General features: G+C 39.4%; 1 protein-coding gene across 1 annotated transcript in view; it reads left to right on the top strand.

Moving 5' to 3' along the window:
* Nucleotides 1–5,633: 5,633 nt before the first annotated feature.
* SYTL3 (synaptotagmin like 3) overlaps nt 5,634–12,484 on the top strand; it is a 34,057-nt gene continuing 27,206 nt past the window's right edge. The window contains exons 1-2 of the mRNA XM_018564423.1: nt 5,634–5,857; nt 10,116–10,331. Of these exons, the coding sequence (XP_018419925.1) occupies nt 5,748–5,857; nt 10,116–10,331 (326 nt within the window). The 5' untranslated portion in view covers nt 5,634–5,747. The remainder of the gene's footprint in view (nt 5,858–10,115; nt 10,332–12,484) is intronic.

Raw genomic sequence — 12,484 nt, 5'->3', positions numbered from 1 at the left:
TGGAGGGACGAGAGTGCTCTGCTAATAATTTTATCCACCCCAATAGAAGACAACTAGCACTAATGGTGAGGGCTATATGTACAAGGATTGCTATTTGTTGTTGTGGCGGGGGGGTTGCTTGTTCAAAATATTAGGAATATGGCACTTGATCTCCTCCCCACCATCCCGGTTTCTATATTCATCTTTAAAGGCCACTGACTTTGACTATGAATATCCCACTTGATCCCCACCCCACAATCCAGGCTTCTATATTAATCTTTGAGGCCACTGACTTTGACTAGGCATAGAGCACATGATCTCTCCACACTTTTCAGGCTTCTTTATTAATCTTTGAGGCCGCCAACTGTGACTAGGAATATCACACTTGATCTCCTCCCCAACTTCCAGGCATCTTTATTAATCTTTAAGGCCACTGACTTTGACAAGGAATATCCCACTTGATCCCCTCCCCACCTTTCAGACTTCTTTAAGACTTGGAATATCACACTTGATCCCCTCCCCACCTTTCAGACTTCTTTATTAATCTCTGAGGCCACTGACTTTGACTGGGAATATGACACTTGGTCTCCTCCTTACCTTCCAGGTTTCTCTATTAATCCTTGAGGCCACTGGCTGTGACTAGGAATATCACACTTGATCTCCTCCCCATCTTTCAGGCATCTCTTTTAAGGTTTGGGTTCACTGACTGTGACTAGGAATATGGCACTTGACATCCTCCCCACCTTCCAGGCTTCTCTAATAATCTTTGAGGCCACTTATCACATTGATGCACCGTTGGAGAGGTGTGAGAGGAGTTGGTCCAAGAACTAATTTCCAAGTGGAAATCTATATTTGCATATTAGAAAGTCCAGAATTTAGAAGCTTCCAGACACCTCAAGAACATAGCTAAGTATATGTGCAGGCACCTTTGTGTGTATTCACTAAGCACTTTACATTGCCATACAGGTAAGCGTTTGATTTGTTTCCAAATAATCTGGAACTTAAAATCAAACATCAATTCTGTCATCTTTACATAAAGTAGATCGGCACCTCCCCTATGCTCATCCCTATATAGATATATCTTTATACAGATTTAATTCACATGGAATTTTGTAGACTCCTAATAATGTATGTATATTAAACATAAATATACAAGATATTTATCCTCTGGCAGCAGTTCTTTCCTTGAAGATTTATCCTAAGTAAATGGCCAATGTACAAATAAAACAAAACCTCTCCATTCTTCTGTAAATGGCAAATGCACAAATATAACAAAACCTCTTCAGTCATCAACAATTATGTCGGATGTCAGCAGATCATATGAAATCCTGAAACTAGCAGATATTGCTGATAATTTAACAGTTTTTTAGTCAACAGAACAGCTTGATCTCTTGTTTTTGTTATTATCTACACAAGAACTCTAAAGTCATGTCAGCACTGGACTCATGTTAAAAAAAAGCAGTTCTAACACATTTAGCATTAGCCACATTTGTGCATATAACCATATCTTTCAATCTCAGTAGACATAATTATATTTACATACATGCAAGTATTGCTAAAGTAGATAGGCCGCAGTGCATTTTGCTGTTTAGTAGACCAGAACCAACATATTCTTATGTCAGCATACAAATATAATTTTGATTTAATATGACTTCTGGCAGATATTAGTGTTTACAGACTCCCAGTTCAGGTCTCAGAAGTGCCCTGTTACCAGGAATTAATTAAATCTATCTACATATAGATTGAGATACTAAACTACCTGTTGCTTGACCCTCACCTCTACAGTCTTACCAGTAGTTGTTAGTGCTGGATAAAATTTTTAAGGGGCTAACCGCTGACTTCCCTTTATTTACATTATAGATAAATGCTGACAACCCTTGTACGAGCGTGGAAATAATTATTTGTGTTAATATGGCTTGCACCAGTCATACACTCGATCATCATCCTCAGTTTGCTTGCTATGCACATTCTGCTTTGTGGGACGAGATCCCCCCCATAGATTTTTGGTATACTTACAGACAGGGAGACACAAAACAGATCTTTTACAATATAATACCAGATCACAAACCTAGGGGTAAAGAGAATATTTAAGAGCAACACCCCTGACCCCAAATAGAGCAATCTGTTTTTCTTTAACCATTTTGCTGCCAAGGCCTTTTAATGCGTTTTTTGCACACGTAACATTTCACATTTTAGGCCTGCAAATTACTTAAAACCCCCCCAAACATTATATATTTTCTGAAACCAAAGACCCTGTACAATAAAACGGTGGCAGCTGCAATTTTTTATGTCTCACGATAGTAGCGCAACTCTTTATCAAACCCAAATGTTTTGCAAAAAATGCACTTATGTTTAGTGTAGTGCCCAAAAACACAATATAATACACATTTTTCTAAAACGCATGCAGAGGCGAGGGAACTTTTGATTTTTGATTTTTAAATTTTTTACTTAATTGCGATCACATAAGGGTGTTTACAAGCCCCCTATGTGATGGCATACTAGTAGTGACAGGTCATTTAGACCCCTAATGTCACCTTTGCACTACAAATAAGCTATTGGATCGCAGATTCTGGAGCCAAGAAATGACAGCTGAGGGACCAGAAGTGATGCATTCAGTGTTGCTTTCATTGCCATAGAGCAGAGGGGAGATCTGTGAACAGATGTTCGTCGGTCTCCTTCCCCGCTTCCTGATGACACACGTCGGTGGCAGCAAAAGAGTTAAAAGTGTATGTGTAGCCAAAACTCTTTTTTATAGTTTTGGGTAGAGTACAGGAGGATTAAAACTCCCACTGGATTATATTTTGCTGTCTGTGTACCAATGGGGAAATTTATGCTGACTTCCCGTCCCACAGGGGCAAAAGAAAATTAGAGAAAACCTGATAAGGAAAGCAGAGGTACCCTCTTAGACATCTGTCCCCAGAACATATGTATCCATTGGAAGCAATCTTCCCAAGTATTAAACTGATAAACAACCGCTCTGGGGGGATAGCTTCAAGTAAATTTACTCAGATAGCCAGCCAGACATGCAGCAACTTAGGCGCATTCATTCAAAAATATGGGCTTGTAGACCACTTTTGATAGGGTTTTGAACAATAGAGCTATCTGTGTTACCTTAAATTATCTCCAAAAATCAGATAAAAATGACACATATACTCATATTTAATTGGAGCAGGACCATTAGATGGGTCTTCTTGTCTTGATAAGATATCAAGATTAGAGGAAAGATGTTCATTAAGCCAAGGTTGAATGAACATATTTATGATTATATGTTTAAATTCTTGTTACCTTGTTTTATAAGGCCTAAATGTTCTACATGAACTCTAGTTACCTCTATCTACAAAGTGAAATGTCCTACCTGTTGCTTGTTCATACAACTCATTTTCTATATATTATATGTATATATGATGTTTCCACTATAAAATAGTGCACTCTATAAATGCAGACGTGGCACAATGTATAATGATGGTAATTAAGTGAAATTTTAAGGTAATTCACATAATTAAAGCTTGACGATGTGATTCAGCAGGGATCATACGTTTTCCCTATACAACCTTTTGTGTTGGGACAAGTCTAAATGTTTGGATTTCCCCTCACTTTCTTTCTAGACGATGATGGTCATCAGTAGAAATAGAGACGTGAATCTCCCCACTGGGTACATGGATATGAACAAAAACATGACAAAGTCTAACCTTTCCCACTCTTTCTAAAATGAAAAAAAACTTCTTCATTTTGGATATACAGTAATGTAGAAGACTGAGCAACTCGGGTTTTGTTTTTTATTGCTATCTGTATCCCCAGTGTGGTTATTTACTGTCACTATTGGTCCTTGCTTTGAGAAATCCATGACCTTAACCCTTCCCTACTCTCTCCAAAACTAAACAAAAAAGCTTTTGCATAGCAAGTACCCGGACAAAAACACCACAGTTAAAGTCGTATTTGTATTTAACCACCTCCCGTCCATGGCCATTCTTGAACGGCCAGACGGGAGTCTTAAGACGTCCTGTCCCTCCCCCCTGCTTGTGCGTAGCGCTCAGCGTGCACACGAGTGGGGAACTGTTAGCAATGTAAACAGGAACTGGCATGGCATCATTCTCAGTGGAGATCAAAGGGAGATCAGTACAGAATCTCCCTTTGATCTCTTCTCGGTCCCCGAATGCAGGAAGTGATGTATATTCAGTGTCACTCTCTGGTACAGGACACCGGCAAGAAGCTGGTGAAGCAGATCTCTGCTTCATCAGCTTCCCTGGGGGTCCCTAGGTGACATTAGGGGTCTTAGAGACCCCTGATGTTTCCATAAAGAGGACCTGTCACGTGAATTGGCTGTCACATAGGGGATTTCTTAGTCCCTTATGTGATGATAGCAATAAAGTTAAGTGTCAAAAAAAAAGTTTAAAAAAAATTAAAGCATAAAAAATAAAGAACTAAAAAATATTGTCAAAAAAATTATTTAAAATAACACAAAAAAATGTTTTAAAGTCCCCTGCCCCGCCCCCCCCCCCCTCGTGCCAAAACGACGATTGCGCCTGTTGTGCCGCACATGTTACATATCGCCGCAAACATTTTAGGGCCATCAATCACTGATAACATTAAACTGATAAGCTTTTAAAGCGTCGTCTGTAGCCAATTTTGGGTGTGGTCGTTTTCTGCGATTTCGTGGGCGCTCACAATTTTAAAGCTTGACATGTTTGGTGTCTATTTACTTGATGTGACCCCGTCTTTTATATTTTACCAAAAAATTGGGGTGATAATAAATGTTTCATAACATTTCATAGGGAAACTGTTTTTTTTTTTATACATAATTTAGGATACTTTTGTTGTTATATAGTAAAAAATAAAACCCCCAGTGGTGATTAAATACCACCAAAAGAAAGCTCTATCTGTCCCCAAAACATTGTATAAAATTCATTTCAGTACGGCGTTGCATGACTGAATAAACGTCAGTCAAAGTACCGCAGCTGAATACTGAAAAATGGCCTGGCCAGGAAGGGGGTGTAACACCCTGGTCTTCAAGTGGTTAATGCAGGCAGTTTGTTTTGAGTATTATTTTATAAAGAACAATCTGTTAACTATCATACCTTGCTTACTGAAATCATAATACCTCTTAATAGCATTGTGTACAAAAAAAACCTTTGCTGCTGTGCAGACCTATAACTCTAGAGGAGACCAACTTTTTGCATTTACAGTGGAGGCTGAGTGCTGAAAGCAAAACCTTTTCATTTGTTCTGCAAGCTGTGTCTAATGAATGGCTCCACTTAGCTGCTGCACATTATATCATCATAGTCTTGGCACATTATCGCAAATAAGTGGTTATGTTTCCCGCAGATACATTATGGGGTTAAGACCAGAAATAACAATGTGAAACTGCATTTTTGTTTTACTTCTGAATAGGTGAGCTTTTTTTTCTTTTCTTAAACACATACATTTGTGATATCATTAGAAGAAAAATGCTGCATATAAAGTCTATTGGGCAGAATGTTCTTTGGTAAAAGCATAGATAAAGTCAATCTTGCTGAAGACTAGTTAGGTGCCCTCCCAGAATTGTTAATGGTAGAGCAAACATTTAATTGATTTGCTTGCATTGTTCCAGTGATGTTGTGAAAAGTTGAGCTTCATAATTGAGTACTGAGTGGATGCACTCTTCTGTCCCAGGATAATGACACATTAAGCAAAGAGAGAAGTCACTGCAATCGAGTGCAGGCATCTATGAGAGCTGCAATACAGCTGAAGCACATAATAGCAGGTGGAGATATTGCTGGACCGGACCGAAGATGGCTGTTAATTTTGATTTAAGCTTTCTGAAGGAACTCGAAAGAGAAAAGGTACTTGACGTCTTGTATCGAGACCAGACACTTCAGAAATCAGAAGAGGAAAGAATAAGGTATTGTGGAAATTTGTTTTCTCATCTATAAAATGAGCAACATTGTTTTGTTGCAGTATAAACAGGAGGAAATGTATCTTTTTTTGTATCTTTAGCAAAAACTGTATATCTAAAGATGACATTTTAAAAGCATGATCCTCAAATATTATGGTACTTATACAAAGAGTTGTGATCATCTGCAGCTAGAAGGCAAAAAATACTTCTTTTCAACAATATGAATGTGGTCATGAAAACATGTGTATACTTGGATGGTTATTTGGCATTCATACGAGAATAACTTTCCAGTATTATCTATTGTTCCATTGGTGGTGTTTTACGCTAAAGGCTTAAAGTGTACCTGGACTCAAAAAGTAAAGATTTGTTATGTTATTGTGAATATTTAGAAATGTTAATTATAAACTAAGAAATACCTGAGAATACATATGAAAGGCATGCTGCCTGGGAAGGGTATAGTTCCAGAGAAGTCCAGTCATGCTTCTCAGGCCTGCTGTCTGTGGAGAGTATAATCTCCAGAGAAAGGACCAGTTCATGTTTTTTGGCTTGTTGCCCGGGGAAGGATGCTGAATCTATAGAAGAGTCATCATAAGTCAGTTGCCATTTTCCAATTAAACGGCCACTAGCTTGTGAAAGTGGCTGAAGATACCTAAATGTACCTGTCCATTGGCCTATTGAATCTTTAGTCTGTGGCAGAGGTTAAAGATACTATAGATATATATACTAAATATAAGTGAGCAAAAGGAATTGTTGCCGTGGTTTTTGGGTATCCTGTAGGCTGCAACCCCCAACCCTCTCTCCCTTGGACAACTAAGCCAATAACATTGAAAAAGAAGATTGATGGAGTAGAAGTCTGTCTGGTAATGAGTGCCCTCTACAAGGCAAATCACCAGTAGTAAGGCTCAGAGTGCCTACATTGTTCAGCAGCTCCTGAGGGGGTCAGTGTTACACCATTATACATCTTAATTTTAAATATTTTTAGTTTTTTATGGCTCTGTATTATTACAAAATATTTTACATAAACCAAAATTACATTATGTTAATAGAATTAAACTAGGGCTGTGCAAATTACCGATTAATTTCTCGATTAATCGTTAATCTTTTTGATCGATTACAATTTTTTTGATCGATTCAAAATTTTGAAAACTTTCTGCACGAGCGCCAGCCAAGGCATTGGCCTATACACATACAGCACAGCAAAGAAGTAATAAAATGAACTAGGATCACACTAATCCAGCACGTTATTATTCTGAGTTGCCCCACTCAAGCGGCGGCCCTATTGAGTGGGGCACTTGAGATTAATAACGTGCTGGATTAGTGTGATCCTAGTTCATTTTATTACTTCATTGCTGTGCTGTATGTGTATAGGCCAGTGTAGTTGGATCTGTATGTGCGTTATAATTAATCGATTAATCGATTTTACAAAATTTCGTAAGAGTCATCATAAGTCAGTTGCCATTTTCCAATTAAACGGCCACTAGCTTGTGAAAGTGGCTGAAGATACCTAAATGTACCTGTCCATTGGCCTATTGAATCTTTAGTCTGTGGCAGAGGTTAAAGATACTATAGATATATATACTAAATATAAGTGAGCAAAAGGAATTGTTGCCGTGGTTTTTGGGTATCCTGTAGGCTGCAACCCCCAACCCTCTCTCCCTTGGACAACTAAGCCAATAACATTGAAAAAGAAGATTGATGGAGTAGAAGTCTGTCTGGTAATGAGTGCCCTCTACAAGGCAAATCACCAGTAGTAAGGCTCAGAGTGCCTACATTGTTCAGCAGCTCCTGAGGGGGTCAGTGTTACACCATTATACATCTTAATTTTAAATATTTTTAGTTTTTTATGGCTCTGTATTATTACAAAATATTTTACATAAACCAAAATTACATTATGTTAATAGAATTAAACTAGGGCTGTGCAAATTACCGATTAATTTCTCGATTAATCGTTAATCTTTTTGATCGATTACAATTTTTTTGATCGATTCAAAATTTTGAAAACTTTCTGCACGAGCGCCAGCCAAGGCATTGGCCTATACACATACAGCACAGCAAAGAAGTAATAAAATGAACTAGGATCACACTAATCCAGCACGTTATTATTCTGAGTTGCCCCACTCAAGCGGCGGCCCTATTGAGTGGGGCACTTGAGATTAATAACGTGCTGGATTAGTGTGATCCTAGTTCATTTTATTACTTCATTGCTGTGCTGTATGTGTATAGGCCAGTGTAGTTGGATCTGTATGTGCGTTATAATTAATCGATTAATCGATTTTACAAAATTTCGATTAATCGAACACAAAAATGTTAATCAGTAACAGCCCTAAATTAAACTCGTCATGGTCTGCTGGCTATTTAGAGTCAACTCCATCAACAGCTTTGGTTTTAGATGATGAGATTCTCAAGCTTCCTAATAAATGGAGACTGCTGCAGGAGTAGGGGTGGTAACTGACTTCAGGCATAACCCAAAATTATAACTAACACTTTACAATAGCAGTAAACAGATATGTGCATTAACAGATCAATGTCTGCATCTCACTGGTTTTCAGTCTGTAAGCCAACCTTTCTCAACCAGGGTGCTTCCTCAGGGGTGCCTCAAAATTTTATTTAAGTGGGACTGTGATGTGTGGTGGAACGAAAACCGATGTAAAAAGGGAACTCTGATGATTAAGGGAGGACTCTGATATGAAAAAGGGGCTCCTGATGTGAAAGGGTGACTTTCATGTGAAGGGTGGAATCTTGATTTGAAGGGGGCACTTCGATGTGAAAGTGGAAAGCCACTTTTTTGCGTGTTTTATGACATTTTAGACTGTGGTGCCTGGAGATTTTGCATACATTTAAAGGGTGCCATGACTGACAAAAGGTTGAGAAACGCTGCTGTAGACACACTGAGCATTTTAACTTTGAAATCAGTCTGAAATGCTTCTGGGGTTTATTATTCACACTTCAGGTGAATTTGACCTTCAGTTGACCTGCATTTGACCTGCTTCCAGTGGCTTTTGCATTCTCATAGATATGTATGGGCACATAAGCAGTTCTAAATTGAAGAAAAGATCATCAACACAGGCCCCAATCTGTTGTTGGAAAATAAACACAACATGCACATATTTACACTACATACAGAAAAATAACAGGAAACCAATGGTAAAATGGCCCAGTTGTTGACAGCTAACAATTCAACAGGGTTAGTGATGTTCTAATACTCTTAAGGCCTGGTTCACACCTGGGCGTTTTACAGCGCGTTCCTACGCGCTGTAAAACGCTCAACATGTGAAAACCAATAATTGCCTATAGGCATGGTTCCCACCTTGGCGTTTTACAGCACGTAGGAACGCGATGTAAAATGCCCTACGCCCAAAGAAGTACAGGAGCTTCTTTGGGGCGTATTTGACGTGCGTATCCATTGGGATACAGCCGGATAGCCTACGGAAACGCGTGTTTGTCGTGCGTTTCTTTTACCGCAAATCACGGTAAAAATACGCCTCATGAACCGCGCGGCAAACGCGCATATTCCATACGCCCAGGTGTGAACCATAGAGATTCATGTTATCCTTTGGAATTAAACCCTTATATGTTATACAGTCACTTCCAATAGACAACTCTGGGACGCATATAGCAAAAGAAAAGTCAGCTGAACAGAATAAAAGTGCTTGCTAAATTTGGACTGTCCTTGCAGTTCATCTCAACCTGGTGCTTTGTATAAGGAGCGTTCCTGTACAATATGCCCCAAATAATATATGCAAGCTTTAAACAACCTATTCCTATGTCAATGTTTACAGAAATAACTGCCAAATATATACTACTAAGCTTATAAACAGCTCACAGGTACATAATCAATAATAAAAACTCTGCTCCAGTCTGTGTCGTAAGACCCAGTTATTGCCCCCCCAAAGGCGGGTTGAAGTTGGACCCAGACTTTCAGTCACAGCAGGCACTTCAGAGACACCTTAGCCCTTCCTGTAATGGGCATCTGTTGGTGACCAGGACGAATAGTTAGAGATAGAGGTAAGGGTCTATCTGTTCATTTTTGTCAAAAGGTTAAAATGTGCATATCATTAACAGTCTGCTAGGCAAAAAAAAAAATGGAGAAAGGAGTGTGCTTGAAACAGGTAAAGACACTGATTATTAAAGTACTATTAAGGTTCTTTAACTGTGTCTGCTAGAATTTTCTTTTTGTTACACTTGATTGATTATTTGTATCAATGAGCATCACAGTGTCATTTATGTTTGTTATGTATCTACTCTTTTCTGTTGTTTGATGCAGAAAATTGAAAGCACATCTACAACAGCTTCGATGGAAAGGTGCAAAAAGTGCAAGTCAAGAATACCAAGAGAGGTCTTGTGCCCGCTGTCAGAAAGCCCTCGGAAGGATTGTGAACAGAGGCGTTGTTTGCAATGGTTGCAGCCATAGAGTCTGTCATGGATGTCAGGTTTTTCGCAGTAGTCTAGCGTGGAAGTGTACAGTTTGCAATGCTCATGGGTAATAATTCTCCTCATATGTATTGTCTCTTTCACCTAGCCTTCCTTCTTTTGCAAATGAGCAGGAAACAGTTTGGGAATATCAAACAAATGACTGTATAACTGAGGCATTCAATAATTAACCTTTCTTCTCTACTTAGTTCTTTACACCTCATCTGCAAATATATAGGCTTGGTAATAAAAATAATTTCCTGGAATAAGGAAAGATTGCACGGTGAAATGCTGTAGAATATAGTTGATTCCATAAGAGACAAAAGCTCAGTTTACATACCAAACCTTCTTATTGACAATCTTTCCTCTAATAACCAGTTTCTGTACATCAGTGAGCTGTTCTTTTGTAAGAGGAACTCCATTAACAACTTTGTCTCAAAGTGGAAATTAATAAATATCATTTTCTGCAAGCCAAATCTTCAATTAGGAATACAAGGCTGAGTTATCCTGAAGAGCAAGGCTCTTCTTTTGGGCCTACGTGAGTCACAGTTTTTTCTTCTGAAATACACTAAGCTATAGCTGCATTTTTGGCTGCCAAAAAACTAGGGATGCACTGATACCGATACTAGTATCAGTGCCGATACCAAGTATTTGGGCGAGTACTCGTACTCGCCTAAATGCTCCAATACTTACCTCCGATACCAGAACTTCCGGTCAGAGCGGGATCTCCCTCTGACCGGCAGTGCCAAGGGAGCATGTAGCTGGCTTCCTTTCCAATCAGGAAGCCGGTAGGTGGGTTATGATCTGCCTCCCAACTTCCTGATTGGCTAGGAAGCTGACTTCACTGTTTGCTAGGCAGCCTGACTTCCTAACCAATAATGTAATGACCTGCCTCCCAGCTTCCTGATTGGTCAGTAAGCAAGGCTGCCTAGGAACAAGTGAAGCCAGCTTCCCAGACAATCAGGGAGGTGGGTCATGACGTGCCGCCCAGCTTCCTGATTGTCTAGGAAGCCAGCTTTGCTTGTTCCTAGGCAGCCTGGCAGCCTGGCTTCCTAACCAATCAGGAAGCATGGCGGCACGTCATGAATCACCTCCCGGATTCCTGATTGGTCAGGAAGCCACTCTGCATCGCAACAAGTAAAGCCGGCTTCCTAGCCGATCAGGAAGCTGGGAGGCGGGTCATGGCATGCCACCTAGCTTCCTGATTGGCTAGAAAGCCAGCTTCACTTGTTGCTAGGCAGCCTGGCTTCCTGACCAATCAGGAAGCCAGACGGCACCCCATGACTTGCCGCCCGGCTTCCTGATTGGGGACACTATTCCTGGGACAGCGGTTTAGAAGGTACATTCCCCTAAATTTGTGAGATCTCCTCTAACTTCCTGCCAGGTCTTTGGGGCAGGAGGTAAAGGGAATATCTCCAATGTTAATCAGACACCAAATAATAACCTGGCAGGGGTGTAAACTCTTTCCTACTTTATCAAAAAGTAAAAAAAGTTTTGTCTATGGATACACTTTTAGTTATCCAAGATTAATTTGACAGAACCCTATATCTTGTTCTAACCCATTTCAAATTAAACTGATGCATGCATATTGGCTTTTGCCAGTCTTCTGCTTTTCTCACATGAATGTTTAAACATTCGTTTGTTTGCCTGTCTCAAAATTTAGACCAGCTTTTCAGCCTCGATACCTCTAGAGGTTGCTAGGGGTTCCTAAGGCAGTTAGCAATTTCTGCCTGTTCTAGACACTTCTAGATAGGTAACCATTGACACCAATGATCTTTTTAGCTATTTCTAAGGTGGTGTTTCTTCCCACTGACCACAAATGTAAGGAGTATTCTTCCCAATGACCATCGCACTTATGTACCATGAGCTGCAGATTTAGTAATTATTAGCAGTGGTTTGCTGAGACCGGAAAGTTATTTTAAGGGTTCTTCCGTGGTAAAATGTTTGAGAAAGGCTCCATTAGATGGTTGCAAAGTACTATTATAACCTTAACTCAAAAGAGTTGATTTACTAAAGGCAAATAGGTTGCAAGTTCTGTATATATTCCGAGGCCATATAAACATGTAAAAATAGAAACACAAAAAAAGAGCAGGCAGGATTGTGCTTATAAAACTCTTTTTAAAGAAGAAAAAATGATTGCACTTACAATAACTTGATCCGGTGAACTCTGTTTTGTGTTCCTATGAACTCAAACTCTGCCTAAAAGCATACATTTTTTTTAGT

The sequence above is a fragment of the Nanorana parkeri genome, unplaced genomic scaffold (assembly GCF_000935625.1).
Source record: "Nanorana parkeri isolate BGI_ZX_2015 unplaced genomic scaffold, ASM93562v1 scaffold750, whole genome shotgun sequence".
In the NCBI taxonomy this organism is placed as follows: Eukaryota; Metazoa; Chordata; class Amphibia; order Anura; family Dicroglossidae; genus Nanorana; species Nanorana parkeri.
Note: the sequence above shows the minus strand (reverse complement) of the source record. Positions and strands in the feature narration are given on the sequence as shown.